The following is a 20,569-nucleotide window of genomic DNA, read 5'->3' on the forward strand; positions in this document are numbered from 1 at the left end:
GTAGTGTAGACAGAACACCTACAGCCTGGTAGTGTAGACAGAACACCTACAGTCTGGTAGTGTAGACAGAACACCTACAGCCCTGGTAGTGTAGACAGAACACCTACAGTCTGGTAGTGTAGACAGAACACCTACAGCCTGGTAGTGTAGACAGAACACCTACAGCCTGGTAGTGTAGACAGAACACCTACAGCCCTGGTAGTGTAGACAGAACACCTACAGCCTGGTAGTGTAGACAGAACACCTACAGTCTGGTAGTGTAGACAGAACACCTACAGCCCTGGTAGTGTAGACAGAACACCTACAGCCCTGGTAGTGTAGACAGAACACCTACAGTCTGGTAGTGTAGACAGAACACCTACAGTCTGGTAGTGTAGACAGAACACCTACAGCCCTGGTAGTGTAGACAGAACACCTACAGCCTGGTAGTGTAGACAGAACACCTACAGCCCTGGTAGTGTAGACAAAGCACCTACAGCCTGGTAGTGTAGACAGAACACCTACAGCCCTGGTAGTGTAGACAGAACACCTACAGCCTGGTAGTGTAGACAGAACACCTACAGCCTGGTAGTGTAGACAGAACACCTACAGCCTGGTAGTGTAGACAGAACACCTACAGCCTGGTAGTGTAAACAGAACACCTACAGCCTGGTAGTGTAGACAGAACACCTACAGCCCTGGTAGTGTAGACAGAACACCTACAGCCTGGTAGTGTAGCCAGAACACCTACAGTCTGGTAGTGTAGACAGAACACCTACAGCCTGGTAGTGTAGACAGAACACCTACAGCCTGGTAGTGTAGACAGAACACCTACAGCCTGGTAGTGTAGACAGAACACCTACAGTCTGGTAGTGTAGACAGAACACCTACAGCCCTGGTAGTGTAGACAGAACACCTACAGCCTGGTAGTGTAGACAGAACACCTACAGTCTGGTAGTGTAGACAGAACACCTACAGCCTGGTAGTGTAGACAGAACACCTACAGCCTGGTAGTGTAGACAGAACACCTACAGTCTGGTAGTGTAGACAGAACACCTACAGCCCTGGTAGTGTAGACAGAACACCTACAGCCCTGGTAGTGTAGACAGAACACCTACAGTCTGGTAGTGTAGACAGAACACCTACAGCCCTGGTAGTGTAGACAGAACACCTACAGCCCTGGTAGTGTAGACAAAGCACCTACAGCCCTGGTAGTGTAGACAGAACACCTACAGCCTGGTAGTGTAGACAGAACACCTACAGTCTGGTAGTGTAGACAGAACACCTACAGCCCTGGTAGTGTAGACAGAACACCTACAGTCTGGTAGTGTAGACAGAACACCTACAGCCCTGGTAGTGTAGACAGAACACCTACAGCCTGGTAGTGTAGACAGAACACCTACAGCCTGGTAGTGTAGACAGAACACCTACAGCCCTGGTAGTGTAGACAGAACACCTACAGCCCTGGTAGTGTAGACAGAACACCTACAGCCTGGTAGTGTAGACAGAACACCTACAGCCTGGTAGTGTAGACAGAACACCTACAGCCTGGTAGTGTAGACAGAACACCTACAGCCCTGGTAGTGTAGACAGAACACCTACAGCCCTGGTAGTGTAGACAGAACACCTACAGCCTGGTAGTGTAGACAGAACACCTACAGCCTGGTAGTGTAGACAGAACCTATTTGTTCTCCCCCTGTCCTTTGATGACTGACTGCCTGATGTTATTGTGTGTGTGTGTGTGTGTGTGTATCTGCATATTGACAGCAGCTTTGAGGGCATAGACACATGGACGTACTCGTACTGTCATCCAGAACATCAGCCTGTTCAGTCCCCTCCCTTTAGGATGTGTGGGGAATAACAAGCCTGGCTGCTGCTGCAGATGTTATTGTGTTGCCCTACATTCTCATTGACCTTGGTATTTACAGTAATACAATTACCCTGGTTCTATTGTTTTCAACTGTGTGATAACAAACAATCCATTGTAATAATGTAATACAACTGTAAATAACTCAAATACAATTGATTCTGTATATTTTTATTTAAATATTTAATAAATGATAATCCAAGTACGTCATGTTTTCATTTTAATACATAGGAAGAGGATTCTATCTTCTTGTGTTTATTTAAAAACCACTAGTAAAACATGAATGCATCAATTTCCCCACTATGACATGATTAATTACTCAATTCATAATTCATTGCTGTGATAAAGCTTTTTTTAGATCACAACAATAGCTAGCTCTGGTCCAGGGTGTCCGTTCCTCCAGTTAGTGAAGGAACTAACGACTTCCTGGACCAGAGCTAAACATTGGCCAATACCAGGCAGGAACATCCTTCCTTGTGGGAATGACACAATAAATGACAATAAACAAAATGTGTTGGAAATAAAGTAGTGTTCTGCAGTCAATATGTTCCTCCAGTGGTAACCAGCTAGCGGCTACTGAGCACGTCTTTATTTGACTTTAAGACGGAGTAAATCCCAAAAGCTGTTCGATTGGTTTGTAACGCCACTCATCTGCTTCCAGCTCTTCAACCAAACTGGCTAGTTTCTCCATTCTAGATACCTGTTGATCTAAAAACAAATCAGTGAAATACGCTGTTAGATCAAGCATTGCGTTATTTTGTATCCGTTACCAGAGTACTTTTTTCCTAAACAACAAATACGTCCTAAATAGCACCCTATTCCCTATATAATGGGCTACTTTTGACCAGGCCCATAGGGCTCTGGTTGAAAGTAGTCCACTATATATAGGGAATAGGGTGCCATTTGAGACGCACCCTTAGGCATTAAAAAATAATACTAATAATTGAATTAAGAGACTGATGGACTTACCGTGCTTCACCTGTTTCAGTGTTGACGCCACCTGGTAGCTGAACACAGACTCACACAGAAATCTGTCTGAGCCGTCTGAAGACACAGAGTTCATGTTCAATATCACATCAACTGCTGTTACGCTTTCATCAATTAGCACATGTACAAATACTGTAGTAGTAGACAAGTTAACCCTGAAATACACTGCTCAAAAAAATAAAGGGAACACTTAAACAACACAATGTAACTCCAAGTCAATCACACTTCTGTGAAATCAAACTGTCCACTTAGGAAGCAACACTGATTGACAATAAATTTCACATGCTGTTGTGCAAATGGAATAGACAAAAGGTGGAAATTATAGGCAATTAGTAAGACACCCCCAAAAAAGGAATGGTTCTGCAGGTGGTGACCACAGACCACTTCTCAGTTCCTATGCTTCCTGGCTGATGTTTTGGTCACTTTTGAATGCTGGCGGTGCTTTCACTCTAGTGGTAGCATGAGACGGAGTCTACAACCCACACAAGTGGCTCAGGTAGTGCAGTTCATCCAGGATGGCACATCAATGCGAGCTGTGGCAAGAAGGTTTGCTGTGTCTGTCAGCGTAGTGTCCAGAGCATGGAGGTGCTACCAGGAGACAGGCCAGTACATCAGGAGATGTGGAGGAGGCCGTAGGAGGGCAACAACCCAGCAGCAGGACCGCTACCTCCGCCTTTGTGCAAGGAGGTGCACTGCCAGAGCCCTGCAAAATGACCTCCAGCAGGCCACCCCTGGCCACCAGCTTCACTGCTGTCCCACTTAACAGTGAGCCCATTAGTCCTCTGAACACCCAGTACTTTCCAGCACAATGATCCAAACTAAGACATTCATTACAACACAATGTTTGATTTGGGGTCTAAAGAGGTAACAAAGGATGGGGCACCCTATCCTAATATAGTGTACTACTTTGGCACATAAGGCTCTGGTCAAGATTAGTGCACAACATAGGTAATAGGGTGTCATTTGGGATGCACAAAGCAGGGGCAAGGAGCCAGATGGCCCTTTGGGTTCAAACAAACAGATCCTCTTGTGTGATGTGACAAAACTGGTGGTGGGTGTTGTGGGCTGACCCATTGGCAGAGCGCTGACGGCTTGCTGGTGCCCATGTACGTCCTGTTGGATCCAACTATGATTCAAAGGATCATGGGTCACCAACTCCAGATCAAAGGATCACTAACTACACTCGACTTGAAGCCAGATTGATTTGGGTGTGAGGGAAGTGGGGCACACTGGCGATGCTTGTTGATATTGGGGCAGAGCATCGACTGTCGCTGGTAGCAGCGCACGTCCTCCTGGAGGAAGATCCAACTATGACGCATGGTAGCTAGGTCATTAAGGGAACAGTGAAAAGTTCCAGGGACACATTGTTTATCTTGTGGGTAAAATCCAGACAAGCTACACTTGACTTGAAGCCAGATAGAATAGTTGTACGAGAAGTGTGGCTAGGCAGATGTACAGAAGGAGCTTGTATTCAGAACCAAACACATGTACAGTAGCTAACCACAAACACACAGAAGCATTAATCCATCTGAAACACACAGCATCACTGTATATGGGATATGAGCATGATTAATATTGTAATCAGAGCCAAGAACATGTTCAGAATGTTGCAGGTAGAATGTACAGAACAGACAAGGTTTTCTAGAACTCCAAAAGAATCCTCATCACTGGTCTGTCTCTTGCAACGTTCTGAACCTATATTCCAAAGCCATTGGTGATTGGCCTGTGTCAAAGAGCCTACCTTCCATCATCTCCCCGGCGCCTTTGGGATAAGTGTAGAGGACCTTACGCGGGGGGATGAGTTCTGACGCGCTGAATCCAGAGCCAGTCACCGAGCTCCCACTAACCCCTCCGGCAGAGGAGGATGAGGAGGAGGCTGCCATTCCAACTGAGGAAGAGGAACACAACGGCAAATCATGATCACCAAGTTCAGAGTCGTGTATTGCGGATAAATACAGTCCCAAATGACCAGCAATATTTCTTCAAAATACATTTAGCTAGCTGTGCATCATTAGCACAGATAGAACACGTTATACACATCTTTGTCAATACATTAGCATGACTAGCTAGCTAACGTTGGCTAACAACACAAGGCTAACAACGTTATGAATAATAAACTGGCAAACATAGCTAGCTAACGTTACATGAAGCATAGCGCATTTACTACTGAAGCAAACTTTCCGCAAAATAAATCAGACATAAGATTCTTATTGAAGTGATGAACCTACCACTGGTGATGGAGAAAGCAGCAGGCTAACTTCTGCTTTTGTTTATGTTTCTGGTTAGCTACCCCAACAATAACTCCGCTTTACGGTTTAGGCGATATATAAATCAAATGTTGATATTGGCGCATCATTAATTTGTTGCGAGCGCGGAATGTCTATCCATGCAGTTTAGAGATCAGCGACTACGTAATCAGCTGGTTACTTTACGTCAAACTGCCGTATGTCGCAAAACAGCCCACACGTAGTTGGCAGCTACTATTTACTACAGTATATATCGTTTTATTTACTATTCAAGATAACTGCTACAATGGAAATCTTACGTCCATCATTGATCAACATAAGTGGAAGAGTATACAGAAGAAATACCATCAAAGAAGACCAGTATGAAGAGGGGGAAGAGGACGACTCCTACATGGGACCACCAGGTAGCTAGGTCCTCAGTGCTAGCCATTATACCTCAGTGGTGCTAGCTCCCTACAACCCCAGCTAACTATAGCTAGCTAGCTAGATAAGACAGGTGGCTACAATACTGTGCAGTACTACCAGATAATTGACCTTATTCTACTGAGACTTAGCTAGTTATAGCTGACCAATTGACCACCGCAATGTGTTGTGGGATGCTTGTCTCCTCTAAATGTAGCTGTCTCCTCTCCTATTTGTCCCTGCTGCACCTGTTATGGAACACCAAAATGTTCTTGCCGATCTCACAAATGCACTTTGTTGTTTTGATTAGCTAGTGAACCGTTTGACGAAGACGAAGAGTTCTGTGACAGCCACTCCATAGAACAGACTGACAAAGGTTTCAGCTGTGCCATTGATGTCCCAAGTGTTCTTTACAAGTGAGTTACAAACACCATGTAGGCTATGCACCCTTAATGGCATCCTATTCGGTGCACTACTTTTGACCAGAGGCCAGTTGGGATGCACTTCATGAGTCGATGACTACATATGACTGCATATGACTTTAAACTATGCACTTTTATGTTTACATACCCTACATTACTCATCTCATATGTATATACTGTACTCGATACCATCTACTGCATCTTGCCTATGCCGTTCTGTACCATCACTCAATCATATATCTTTATGTACATATTCTTTATCCCTTTACACTTGTGTGTATAAGGTAGTAGTTGTGGAATTGTAAGGTTAGATTACTCGTTGGTTATTACTGCATTGTCGGAACTAGAAGCACAAGCATTTCGCTACACTCGCATTAACATCTGCTAACCATGTGTATGTGACAAATAAAATTTGATTTGATTGGAGGTGTTAGTCCATTTTAGGATCCGGGAGTAGATGACCCACACTCTCGTCTCTAATGTGTGAGCTCAACATTTCCTGAACCGTCCCATTACAGATCAAAATGTTGAATAAACCTAATTTGGACTTACTTTACCTGTTGTCCACAGGGAAGTGTTTTTAGCCGGACTTTCAGTACGCTGTATATGTATATGGTTCTGTTGGTTTGGAGTTTCAATACTTCACGCAATTCGCATGCGACGTAAACATTTAGCACAATATGTAAACAATGGCCAAGTGTAACCGTACCAGAGACCGAATGTTGCCGGCTTTTAATTTGCAGTAAGACGCAAGCACTTCCAGCTGATTGCGAGGAAACGTGGTTCAGTCGACAACGTTTGGATACGTTTGGCTACGTGCCATGCATCAGAAGATTGAAAATACATACACACTTTGCCCGTGCTCATTTCACATACACCTTATCTACAACAGTATGTTGACACCCCTTCAAATTAGAGGATTAGGCTATTTCAGCCACACCCGTTGTTGACAGGTGTATAAAATCGAGCACACAGCCATGCAATCTCCATAGACAAACATAGCTTCCCCGGTCGACAGTAAGTGCTGTTATTGTGAAGTGGAAATGTCTAGGAGCAACAACGGCTCAACCGCAAAGTTGTAAGCCACACAAGCTCACATAATGGGACCGCCTCGTGCTGAAGCACGTATTGCATAAAAATAGTCTGTCCTCGGTTGTAACACTCACTACCGACTTCCAAACTGTCTCTGGAAGCAACGTCAGCACAAGAACTGTTTGGGAGCTTCATGAGATGGGTTTCCATGGCCGAGCAGCCGCACACAAGGCAAAGATCGCAATGCCAAGCTTCGACTGGAGTGGTGTAAAGCTCACTGCCATTAGACTCTGGAGCGGTGGAAACGTGTTCTCTTGAGTGATGAATCAGGCTTCACTATCTGGCAGTCTGACGGACGAATCTGGGTTTGGCGGATGCCAGAAGAACGCTACCTGCCCCAATGTATAGTGCCAACTGCAAAGTTAGGTGGAGGAGGAGTGATAGTCTGGTGCTGTTTTTCAGAGTTCAGGCCCCTTAGTTTGGGGAAGGCCCTTTCCTGTTTCAGCATGACAATGTCCCTGTGCACAAAGCGAGGTCCATACAGAAATGTTTTATCGAGATTGGTGTGGAAGAACTTGACTGGCCTGCACAGAGCCCTGACCACAACCTCATCAAACACCTTTGGGATGAATTGAAACACCGACTGCGAGCCAGGCCTAATCACCCAACATCAGTGCCTGACCTCACTAATGCTCTTGTGGCTGAATGGAAGCAAGTCCCCGCAGCAATGTTCCAACATCTAGTGGAAAGCCTTCCAAGAAGAGTGGAGGCTGTTATAGCAGCAAAGGGGGGGGGAAACTCCATATTAATGCCCATGATTTTGGAATGAGATGTTTGACGAGCAGGTGTCCACATACTTTTGGCCATGTAGTATAGCAGGAATACAAGCTGACAGAGTCATACAGACCGACGCCCCATAAAGTCTGGATAATAATCCTTTCCTGTGTTTATCTCCACTTCCTACCGTCACGTTTAAATATCATTTTATTCAACATTCTGGCTTGTAGAAATTTCTTTAAGACTGAATATCCATGAGGTAACCATGGTAACAGCGTAATATTTTAGGCAAATTAGGTGTGTGTGTGTGTGTATATTTCATTATGGTCATTAGGTCTATGTGTACATCTTCAATGAAAATCAAGGATACGGTGTACTAACCAGAGAAGTGTGTGTTGTTGTTTTTAACAGATACATCATCGGGAGGAAAGGAGAGACACGTAGAAGACTAGAGGCAGACACAAAGACAGACATCAACATTCCTAAACAAGGAGTGGAAGGGCAGATCGGTGAGTGGCATTTTATTAGCGGCGAGACCAGTACCTCTGGTCCAGGGCTTGAGCCTTTTTCAGCCTTCTTGAAGAAGGTTCAGGCCGCACGTAACGCCCTGGACCAGAGCTTGGAGACCAGCCCAAACCAGAGGTCTATAGTAAAGATACTGGTGCAACACTGTAGCCTCGTCCCATATTATGACTGTTTGTGCTGTCTCACCAACTCATATGGTCGGAATTACAAGACATTTCATGTTTTTATTTTATTTAACCTTTATTTAACTAGGCAAGTGATTAACAATGACTATAGGAGTTCACTATGCAAGCACAAACAGATCTGGGACCAGTCTAGCAAAACTCTCCTTTCTCTACCTCTGGGGATTTCAGGGATTTTCTGTCAGCAGTCAAGTCATATTAATGAGTTTAGTAATAAAAGTCAGCCAAGAACGTGGGTCCAGCAACCACGCTAAACTCAAGACTGAAGCGTTATCCAGGAACCTCTTCTCCTAAGGGCTAGAATCATGGGATATCAAAATAAAAGTCTCACATTTACAGTCACACAATAACGGTCGAACATTGTTCCAGTGATCACTGGCTCCCAGAAGGCCGCAGTGTCCTCTGCCGTGACTCGTGTCGAGCTCCTGGTGCAGAGCTTTCGCAAGAAGCAGCCGTTCACCCACTTCCTGTCGTTCGCTCTTAACCACCCTCAAGTTCAGGATGGATTCCTGAGGTTTAAAGAGGAGGTGTTGGAGCAGTGTTCTCTGGTAAGGAAGAGTGTGGTGTGTGTGTGTGTGTGTGTGTGTGTGTGTGTGTGTGTGTGTGTGTGTGTGTGTGTGTGTGTGTGTGTGTGTGTGTGTGTGTGTGTGTGTGTGTGTGTGTGTGTGTGTGTGTGTGTGTGGGTCAGTGAGTGCGTGGCGGATGGGAGGGATGACAATCTGTAAAATTGTGCATAATATTCTCCAACTCCAGTTTGAGATTTGACTATATTCCATTCATGTTTATATTGACTGAATAGCTATCAGAGATCTTAGGTCTCTGTTTTAGTTGCTCTGGTCTGGTTCTGGGTTAAATTGTGAAGATCTAGGATCAGCTTCCTCTTCCCCCAATACTAATCTCAACTAGAGGTCGACCGATTAGTCGGAATGGCCGATTTAATTAGGGCCGATTTCAAGTTTTCATAACAATCGGAAATCGTTTTTTGGGACACCGATTTGGCCGATTAAAAAAATATATATAATTACTCCTTTATTTAACTAGCCAAGTCAGTTAAGAACACATTCTTATTTTCAATGACGGCCTAGGAACAGTGGGTTAACTGCCTTGTTCAGGGGCAGAACGACATATTTTTACCTTGACAGCTCGGGGATTCAATTTTGCAACCTTACGGTTACTAGTCCAACGCTCTAACCACCTGCTTTACATTGCACTCCACGAGGAGCCTGCCTGTTACGCGAATGCAGTAAGAAGCCAAGGTAAGTTGCTAGCTAGCATTAAACGTATCTTATAAAAAACAATCAATCAATCAATCATAATCACTAATTAACTACACATGGTTGATGATATTACTAGTTTATCTAGTGTGTCATGCGTTGCATATAATCGATGCGGTGCGCATTCGCGAAACAGGACTGTCGTTGCTCCAACGTGTACCTAACCATAAACATCAATGCCTTTCTTAAAATCAATACACAAGTATATATTTTTAAACCTGCATATTTAGTTTATATTGCCTGCTAACATGAATTTATTTTAATTAGGAAAATTGTGTCACTTCTCTTGCAACAGAGTCAGGGTATATGCAGCAGTTTGGGCCGCCTGGCTCGTTGCGAACTGTGGGAAGACTATTTCTTCCTAACAAAGACAGCCAACTTCGCCAAACGGGGGATGATTTAACAAAAGCCCATTTGCGAAAAAAGCACAATCATTGCACGACTGTACCTAACCATAAACATCAATGCCTTTCTTAAAATCAATACACAGAAGTATATATTTTTAAACCTGCATATTTAGCTAAAAGAAATCCAGGTTAGCAGGCAATATTAACCAGGTGAAATTGTGTCACTTCTCTTGCGTTCATTGCACGCAGAGTCAGGGTATATGCAACAGTTTGGGCCGCCTGGCTCGTTGCGAACTAATTTGCCAGAATTTTACATAATTATGACATAACATTGAAGGTTGTGCAATGTAACAGGAATATTTAGACTTATGGATGCCACCCGTTAGATAAAATACAGAACGGTTCCGTATTTCACTGAAAGAATAAACGTTTTGTTTTCGAGATGATAGTTTCTGGATTGGACCATATTAATGACCTAAGCCTCATATTTCTGTGTGTTATTATGTTATAATTAAGTCTATGATTTGATAGAGCAGTCTGACTGAGCAGTGGTAGGCAGCAGCAGGCTCATAAGCATTCATTCAAACAGCACTTTCGTGCGTTTTGCCAGCAGCTCTTCCATTGCGCTGTTTATTTCTTCAAGTCTATCAACTCCCGAGATTAGGCTGGTGTAACCGATGTGAAATAGCTAGCTAGTTAGCGGGGTGCGCGCTAATAGCGTTTCAAACGTCACTCGCTCTGAGACTTGGAGTAGTTGTTCCCCTTGCTCTGCAAGGGCCGCAGCTTTTGTGGAGCGATGGGTAAAGCTGCTTCGAGGGTGGCTGTTGTCGATGTGTTCCTGGTTCGAGCCCAGGTTGGAGCGAGGAGAGGGACGGAAGCTATACTGTTACAGTGGCAATACTAAAGTGCCTATAAGAACATCCAATAGTCAAAGATATATGAAATACAAATCGTACAGAGAGAAATAGTCCTATAATTCCTATAATAACTACAACCTAAAACTTCTTACCTGGGAATATTGAAGACTCATGTTAAAAGGAACCACCAGCTTTCATATGTTCTCATGTTCTGAGCAAGGAACTTAAACGTTAGCTTTTTTTACATGGCACATATTGCACTTTTACTTTCTTCTCCAACACTTTGTTTTTGCATTATTTAAACCAAATTGAACATGTTTCATTATTTATTTGAGGCTAAATTGATTTTATTGATGTATTATATTAAGTTAAAATAAGTGTTCATTCAGTATTGTTGTAATTGTCATTATTACAAATAAATTTAGAAAATCGATTAATCGGTATCGGCTTTTTTTTGGGAACCTCCAATAATCGGCGTTGAAAAATCATAATCGGTCGACCTCTAATCTCAACCATTAGTGGGGGAAATGCAAAACGGACCTGAGATCAGTGTCTAGGGGCAACTTCACCCTACAGCGTTTCTCTGTGCGGTCAGTTCATCTCAGGTCTCCTCTCTTGTTAAGGACCACGGAGTAGATGGAAGCATCTTCCAGAACCCTGCTAAGCTCCATCTGACAGTCGGCACCCTGGCTCTGCTGAACGACCTGGAAGTGACCCAAGCATGTAAACAACTCCAGCACTGTCAGGACTTTATCAAGTAGGTATGACTGACTGACAACTGGGTCATGTTCATTAGGAATCAAACGGATGAAAACAGACTGAAACAGGGAGGGACTATCCCTATCTAGATTGTATAAAAATTGGAGTTGGAGCCAGGGACACATGTTATGTCATGTAACACATTATGTTAAAACAGACTGAAACAGGGAGGGACTATCCCCATCTAGATTGTATAAAAATTGGAGTTGGAGCCAGGGACACATGTTATGTCATGTAACACACATTATGTTATGTTATGTAACACACATTATGTTATGTCATGTAACTCATGTTATGTCATGTTATGTAACACACATGTTATGTCATGTAACACATATTATGTCAAGTAACACATTATGTTATGACATGTCATGTAACACACATTATGTCATGTTATGTCATGTTATGTCATTTAACACATGTTGTGTTATATCAAGTAACACGTCATGTAACACATCATGTCATGTTACACATTATGTTCTGTAACACTTTATGTCATGTAACACACGTTATGTCATGTAACACACATTATGTTATGTAACACACATTATGTTTCAGGACCATCACAGAAGGGAAGCCTCTCCCGTTGGAGGTGACAGGGATTGAGTACATGAACGATGACCCAGCCATGGTGGATGTCCTGTATGCCAAGGTCCAAGTGAAAGATGGTTCGGACAAGTAAGAGTCTGGTTGCTTCTCTTGAGGGTTTGATACTCTCATGTCTCTTTCTTTAACCACAGTTTGTACCACAGTGACTCTGGCTCCTTGAAAAGCACTATATACAGTGCCTTAGGGAAAAGTATTCATTATTCAGACCCCTTGACACATCCTTATTCTAAAATGGATTAAATACAACAAAAAACCTCTGCAATCTACACACAATACCCTATAATGACAAAGCAAAAACAGTTTTTTTTTAATTATTTGCAAATGTATAAAATAAAAAAACTGAAATACTTTATTTACATAAGTATTCAGATCCTTTGCTATGAGACTCGAAATTGAGCTCAGGTGCATCCTGTTTCCATTGATCATCCTTGATATGTTTCTAAACCTTGATTGAAGTTCACCTGTGGTAAATTCAATCGATTGGACATGATTTGGAAAGGCACACAGCTGTCTATATAAGGTCCTACAGTTGTCAGTGCATGTCAGAATGTCCTTGAGTGGCCCAGCCAGAGGCCGGACTTGAACCTGATCGATTGATCTCTGGAGAGACCTGAAAATAGCTGTGCAGCGACACTCCCCATCCAACCTGACAGAACTTGAGAGGATCTGCAGAGAAGAATGGGAGTAACTCCCCAAATACAGGTGTGCCAAGCTTGTAGCGTCATACCCAAGAAGAGTTGAAGCTGTATTCACTGCCAAAGGTGCTTCAACAAAGTACTGAGTAAAGGGTCTGTGTACTTATGTAAATGTGGTATTTCAGTTTTACGTTTTTAATACATTTGCAAACATTTCTAAAAACCTGTTTTTGCTTTGTCGTTATGGGGTATTGTGTGTAGATTGTTGAAGGGGGGGAAAACAATTTAGTCCATTTTAGAATAAGTCTGCAACGTCACAAAATGTGGAAAAAGTCAAGGGGTCTGAGTACTTAACGAAAGCACTGTAAATACCATGTAGTATTATTAGTATTTTTACAGTTTACTTTTTTAATGACAGATTGAGTGACAATTAGTACATTTAAAATGATGTTCATCGTTTTAAATGGATGTCAACAGTGTGAGAGGGTTGCTCCCAGGTAACAACAACTAACTCTTGTGTTGACCCTCTGTGTTGACTGTCTGCTGTGCAGGCTGCAGGCCATTGTGGAGCGGCTGGTGGACCACTTTGTTTCCTCAGGGCTGATGGTCAGAGAATGGGACAGAGTGAAGCTGCACGGCACAGTGATGAACACTCTGTTCAGGAAGGCTGCTTCAGGTAGGATGAAGAAAGTGGTTTTGTCTATGGCCGTCACTGATGTGTGTTTAGGTATGTGTATTGGAGCTTCATCTTGAAAACAAGGACACTTACTAGAGTACAAACGCAAACACACACATATACATGTACTTGAAATGAAAATACAAAATAAGTGTCACTGTTCTCTCAAAGCAGGCTTTCCACTGTCTAAAACTGACCCAGAGTATCCTCCTGATAATGTGAGCCTGTTTCCCTCGTTCTCCTCCCACTCAGAAAGATGGACATTAAGTCAGACTCACTGGACACGGAGTCAGTCAGCATAAAGATGGACATTAAGTCAGAGTCACTGGACACGGAGTCAGTCAGCATAAAGATGGACATTAAGTCAGAGTCACTGGACACGGAGTCAGTCAGCATAAAGATGGACATTAAGTCAGACTCACTGGACACGGAGTCAGTCAGCATAAAGATGGACATTAAGTCAGAGTCACTGGACACGGAGTCAGTCAGCATAAAGATGGACATTAAGTCAGACTCACTGGACACGGAGTCAGTCAGCATAAAGATGGACATTAAGTCAGTCACTGGACACGGAGTCAGTCAGCATAAAGATGGACATTAAGTCAGAGTCACTGGACACGGAGTCAGTCAGCATAAAGATGGACATTAAGTCAGAGTCACTGGACACGGAGTCAGTCAGCATAAAGATGGACATTAAGTCAGTCACTGGACACGGAGTCAGTCAGCATAAAGATGGACATTAAGTCAGAGTCACTGGACACGGAGTCAGTCAGCATAAAGATGGACATTAAGTCAGAGTCACTGGACACAGTCAGTCAGCATAAAGATGGACATTAAGTCAGAGTCACTGGACACGGAGTCAGTCAGCATAAAGATGGACATTAAGTCAGAGTCACTGGACACGGAGTCAGTCAGCATAAAGATGGACATTAAGTCAGAGTCACTGGACACGGAGTCAGTCAGCATAAAGATGGACATTAAGTTAGAGTCACTGGACACGGAGTCATGGCATAACCACAATAGTGAAACACCTGAACACATGAGTGAAACACCTGAACACATGAGTGAAACACCTGAACACAATAGTGAAACACCTGAACACATTAGTGAAACACCTGAACACATTAGTGAAACACCTGAACACATGAGTGAAACACCTGAACACAATAGTGAAACACCTGAACACATTAGTGAAACACCTGAGCACATTAGTGAAACACCTGAACACATGAGTGAAACACCTGAACACATGAGTGAAACACCTGAACACAATAGTGAAACACCTGAACACATTAGTGAAACACCTGAACACATGAGTGAAACACCTGAACACATGAGTGAAACACCTGAACACATGAGTGAAACACCTGAACACATGAGTGAAACACCTGAACACATGAGTGAAACACCTGAACACAATAGTGAAACACCTGAGCACATTAGTGAAACACCTGAACACAATAGTGAAACACCTGAACACATTAGTGAAACACCTGAACACATTAGTGAAACACCTGAGCACATTAGTGAAACACCTGAACACATGAGTGAAACACCTGAACACATGAGTGAAACACCTGAACACAATAGTGAAACACCTGAACACATTAGTGAAACACCTGAACACATTAGTGAAACACCTGAGCACATTAGTGAAACACCTGAACACATGAGTGAAACACCTGAACACAATAGTGAAACACCTGAACACATGAGTGAAACACCTGAACACATGAGTGAAACACCTGAACACAGCACCCCATGTCAACAACACAGATGTAACAATAACAACCCCTAGATTATTATTTTTTTTTAAATGTATTTTATTTAACATTTATTTAACTAGGCAAGTCAGTTAAGAACAAATTCTTATTTACAATGACGGCCTACCAAAAGGCAAAAGGCCTCCTGCGAGGACGGGGGCTAGGGTAAAAAATATATGAAATAAAAAAAAATATATGAAATAAAAATGTTTATAAAAAATATATATATATTTGATTTTTGTCAGCAACACATGACAACAACATGGCAGCAGCACAACATGGTAGCAGCACAAAACATGGTACAAACATTATTGGGCACAGACAACAGCACAAAGGGCAAGAAGGTAGAGACAACAATACATCACGCAAAGCAGCCACAACTGTCAGTAAGAGTGTCCATGATTGAGTCTTTGAATGAAGAGATAAAACTGTCCAGTTTGAGTGTTTGTTGCAGCTCGTTGCAGTCGCTATCTGCAGTGAACTGAAAAGAGGAGCGACCCAGTCCCTGTTCCTGAAGTAGTAAACAGAGTTTTAGTGCTTAGTTTTAGTGCTCTTGGACAGACCCCTCCCTTTGTCCTGTGCTCTTGGACAGACCCCTCCCTTTGTCCTGTGCTCTTGGACAGACCCCTCCCTTTGTCCTGTGCTCTTGGACAGACCCCTCCCTTTGTCCTGTGCTCTTGGACAGACCCCTCCCTTTGTCCTGTGCTCTTGGAAAGACCCCTCCCTTTGTCCTGTGCTCTTGGACAGACCCCCCCCCCCCCCCCCCCCCCCCTTTGTCCTGTGCTCTTGGACAAGCCCCTCCCTTTGTCCTATGCTCTTGGACAGACCCCTCCCTTTGTCCTGTGCTCTTGGACAGACCCCTCCCTTTGTCCTGTGCTCTTGGACAGACCCCTCCCTTTGTCCTATGCTCTTGGACAGACCCCTCCCTTTGTCCTGTGCTCTTGGACAGACCCCTCCCTTTGTCCTGTGCTCTTGGACACTCAGCTGCCCAGCCCTGTGTTGTTGGCCAATCTCTCAGCTGCCCAGCCCTGTGTAAACTCATGCATGAAAGAACTAGGGCTGGACTTGATCCACGGCCAACTGAATGAAACCCCTTGTCACTTCTGTTGGAAAACACTGCCCTGTTGCACACAAACAGAGTTGTGGCCAAAGAGAGAGCGAGAGAGAGCGAGAGAGAGAGAGAGCGAGAGAGAGGGAGCGAGAGAGAGAGAGAGCGAGAGAGAGGGAGCGAGAGAGAGGGAGCGAGAGAGAGGGAGCGAGAGAGAGAGAGAGCGAGAGAGAGAGAGCGAGAGAGAGGGAGCGAGAGAGCGAGAGAGAGCGAGAGAGAGGGAGCGAGAGAGAGAGGGAGAGAGAGAGGGAGCGAGAGAGAGAGGGAGCGAGAGAGAGAGGGAGCGAGAGAGAGAGAGAGAGGGAGCGAGAGAGAGAGAGCGAGAGAGCGAGGGAGAGGGAGCGAGAGAGAGGGAGGAAGAGAGGGAGGGAGCGAGGGAGAGGACGAGAGAGAGGGAGCGAGGGAGAGGACGAGAGAGAGGGAGGGAGGGAAGGTTACTGTTGGTTCTGCTCTTGTTGTTGACTAGTGGAATTGCTCAGAATGCAGTGTTTTAGTTACGTCACTGCTGCATACCAGATGAATGGTCAGCATTATGTTGTTAGAATCACAGCTATTACATTAATGACAGGGACATTGACAAATCAGGGTGATGGTGGTAAGGCTGTCATTTGTTTAGTGTTTTTCAGAGAGAGAGAGTCATTTAGGATCTTATCTCCCAGTACAGTTCATAGAGATATCCACCTGGTTTGAACAGTGTTGTAATAAACGGTGGGGTTGACGGTGAACTCCACTAAACCTCATTAACCCACATTTTAGTTTTTATAAATAGAGTTGTCCACCTAATACACTAGATGTGTGTGTTTTGTTCATTAGGGTCAAAGGGCCTTTTTCCAAAGTTCACCTTTTTGTTAACCAAATCTGTATTTTGGATGTAAATGTCGTGTTCTAAGGGTCCAGACACCGTTTTCTACTTGGTTGTGAGAAATATACCCCACCGGCGATAGACTTCCTCATGCTCGTTGTGCAGTTGCAGAGGCACAGATAAAACACCAACAAAGGCTCCAAAAACACCCAAATATATCTATTTTGGAAACCACAACGCTCTCAGTATCAGGGTTTACCCACAGTGCTCAGGGTTTACCCACGGTGCTCAGGGTTTACCCACGGTGCTCAGGGTTTACCCACGGTGCTCAAGGTTTACCCACGGTGCTCAGGGTTTACCCACGGTGCTCAGGGTTTACCCACGGTGCTCAGGGTTTACCTATCTTTTGTTGTGTGTTTTCCAGCCGAAGCCGCAGGAGGAAGGCAGAACATGAAGGAGCGGGAGGCCTTCGATGCCAGGAACATATTAAAGGTCAGAGGTCAAACACACCAAACAAATAAACATCCTGGTGATACCTTTTACCTGAGTCTGTTGTCTGTTCAACAATACAACCTTAGGTCTGTCTCATAGGAGATCATTTCTCTCCTATATTGAGCAATAATATGTTTTTGTCGGTTATCTTTATTCTTGACTATTACGCCCATCATATTTCGGGTGGAACGACTATTCACAGAAGCAATAGGAACATTCCAGGAAAACATAAAGCCTTCCGGGGCTTACATAATGCAGTAAGATTTAGCAGACTCACTCACTCAGGGAGATTTATTTAGCAGCACTCATTCAGTCAGTAAGATGGTAGACAGTTCATTCAGTCAGTAAGATGGTAGACAGTTCATTCAGTCAGTAAGATGGTAGACAGTTCATTCAGTCAGTAAGATGGTAGACAGTTCGTTCAGTCAGTGAGATGGTAGACAGTTCGTTCAGTCAGTAAGATGGTAGACAGTTCGTTCAGTCAGTAAGATGGTAGACAATTCGTTCAGTCAGTAAGATGGTAGACAGTTCGTTCAGTCAGTAAGATGGTAGACAGTTCATTCAGTCAGTAAGATGATAGACAGTTCGTTCAGTCAGTAAGATGGTAGACAGTTCATTCAGTCAGTGAGATGGTAGACAGTTCATTCAGTCAGTAAGATGGTAGACGGTTCATTCAGTCAGTGAGATGGTAGACAGTCAGATAGGTGATGCAACAATACCTCTGGCTCTGTTCCATGTGGATTAGCTGCCCTCTGGTGGTAAAATGTAAGAACTACAATAGTCTATTCCTGGTGCGGTCTGTCTGAATAGAGCAGTGCTCTAGTCCTGGGCCCAGTTTTTCCAAAGCTATCTCTCTGGATTTAGCCTATCGGATAGGATTAAGTACATATAAATATTATGAATCGAACAAATGAATAATTCACTTGAAATGGGGACCGTTCTGTTCATTTTGGGCTCCCGAGTGGCACAGCGGTCTAAGGCACTGCATCTCAGTGCTAGAGGCGTCACTACAGACACCCTGGTTCGATTCCAGGCTGTATCACAACCGGCCGTGATTGGGAGTCCCATAGGGAGGCGCACATTTGGCCCAGCGTCGTCCGAGTTTGGCCGGGGTAGGCCGTCATTGTAAATAAGAATTTGTTCTTAACTGACTTGCCTAATTAAATAAAGGAACAAATAAATATATAATATTTGTTTTTGCCCTCGCGCTACACACCTGATTCCACTAATCGGCTCATCATCAAACTTATTGGGTCCCCAGGACCATGACTAAGAAACACTGGAATAGAGTGTTGATTGGACCTGAAATATATTCCTGACAGACGACCCTAAAGTCCCAGCCAACCCAATACTCTGGGTTTGATCCCTCCAACCAACCATAACTGAAAAGATCAATTACATTTTATTAGTCTTAAGAATTTAGAATGTTATGAGTGTTGTTAGAACTGGGAATCAGCCTCCATTTCCTCATTAGGTCCAATGATCAGTGTCTTCACAAAGTATTCAGACCCCTTGACTTTCTCCACATTTTGTTGTGTTACAGCCTGAATTTTAAAATAGATTAAATTTAGATTTTTTTTGTTACACAATACCCCAGAATGTCAACGTGGAATTATGTTTTTTGAATTATTTTACAAATTCATTTGAAAGGAAACGCTGAAATGTCTTGAGTCAATAAGTATTCAACCCCTTTGTTATGGCAAGTCTAAATAACTTCAGGAGTAAAAAGTTGCTTAACAAGTCACATTAATAAGTTGCATGGATTCACTCTGTCTTCAATAATAGTGTTTAACATGATTTTGTAATAACTACCTCATCTCTGTAATCCACACATACAATTATCTATAAGGTCCCTCAGTCGAGCAGTGAATTTAAACACAGATTCAACCACAAAGACCAGGGAGGTTTTCCAATGCCTCGCAAAGAAGGGCACCTACTGGTAGATGGGTAAAAGAAAAGCAGACATTAAATATCCCTTTGAGCATGGTGAAGTTATTAATTACACTTTGGATGGTGTAAGGGCAAAAACCTAAAACACAAGGCCAAATCTACACAGGAGTTGCTTACCAAGACGACATTGAATGTTCCTGAGTGGCAAAGTTACAGTTTACTCTAAAATCGGCTTGAAAATCTATGGCAAGACATGAAAATGGCTGTCAAGCAATGATCAACAACCAACTTGACAGAGCTTGAAGACTTTTAAAAAGAATGTGCAAATATTGTACAATCCAGGTGTGTAAAGCTCTTAGAGACTCACCCAGAAAGACTCACAGCTGTAATCGCTGGGTGATTCTAACATGTATTGACTTAGCGGTTTAAATACTTATGTAATTTAGATATTTATGTATTTCATTTTCAATACATTTGCAAACATTTCTAAAAGCATGTTTTCACTTTGACATTATGGGGTATTGACTCAGGCAGTTGAAATGATCTAATCAACATATAGTAGTGTGTTAAATTTTTTACAAATGTAATATCCAAGCGGGCTGTCATGTGCCTTTTTCTGAGGAGTGGCTCCTGTCTGGCCACTCTACCATAAAGGCCTGATTGGTGGAGTGCTGTAGAGATGGTTGTCCTTCTGGTAGGTTTTCATATCTCCACAGAGGAACTATAGAGCCCTGTCAGAGTGACCATGGGGTTCTTGGTAACCTCCCTGACCAAGGCCCTTCTCCCCTGATTGCTCAGTTTGGCCGGGCGGCCATCTCTAGGAAGAGTGTTGGTGGTTCCAAACTTCTTCCATTTAAGAATGATGGAGGCCACTGTGTTCTTGGGGACCTTCAATGCTGCAGAAATGTTTTGGTACCGTTCCCCAGATCTGTGCCTCG

At 43.5% G+C, this 20,569-nt stretch overlaps 2 protein-coding genes across 5 annotated transcripts in view; one reads left to right on the top strand and one right to left on the bottom strand.

The window, feature by feature from the left end:
• Nucleotides 1-2,001: 2,001 nt before the first annotated feature.
• anapc16 (anaphase promoting complex subunit 16) lies at nt 2,002-5,195 on the bottom strand. The gene is made up of 4 exons (XM_038960836.1): nt 5,062-5,195; nt 4,575-4,721; nt 2,816-2,890; nt 2,002-2,554 (listed from the first exon to the last, which is right to left on the bottom strand). Exons 2-4 carry the CDS (start codon nt 4,714-4,716, stop codon nt 2,445-2,447), a joined length of 327 nt encoding a protein of 108 aa, XP_038816764.1. The 5' UTR covers nt 4,717-4,721; nt 5,062-5,195; the 3' UTR covers nt 2,002-2,444.
• An 84-nt stretch (nt 5,196-5,279) lies between these two features.
• The window catches only part of ascc1 (activating signal cointegrator 1 complex subunit 1), a 32,447-nt gene continuing 17,157 nt past the window's right edge, over nt 5,280-20,569 (top strand). For 2 of the 4 annotated variants that reach the window (XM_038960212.1, XM_038960211.1), the window contains exons 1-8: nt 5,280-5,483; nt 5,792-5,897; nt 8,124-8,221; nt 8,789-8,967; nt 11,521-11,654; nt 12,215-12,334; nt 13,452-13,576; nt 17,674-17,741. In XM_038960212.1, the coding sequence (XP_038816140.1) occupies nt 5,366-5,483; nt 5,792-5,897; nt 8,124-8,221; nt 8,789-8,967; nt 11,521-11,654; nt 12,215-12,334; nt 13,452-13,576; nt 17,674-17,741 (948 nt within the window). In that variant the 5' untranslated portion in view covers nt 5,280-5,365. Of the gene's footprint in view, nt 5,484-5,791; nt 5,898-8,123; nt 8,222-8,788; nt 8,968-11,520; nt 11,655-12,214; nt 12,335-13,451; nt 13,577-13,750; nt 15,379-17,673; nt 17,742-20,569 lie in introns of those variants that run through there. The other 2 variants (XM_038960213.1, XM_038960214.1) reach the window with 2 other exon arrangements.

Source organism: Salvelinus namaycush, chromosome 22, assembly GCF_016432855.1.
Source record: "Salvelinus namaycush isolate Seneca chromosome 22, SaNama_1.0, whole genome shotgun sequence".
NCBI lineage: Eukaryota > Metazoa > Chordata > Actinopteri > Salmoniformes > Salmonidae > Salvelinus > Salvelinus namaycush.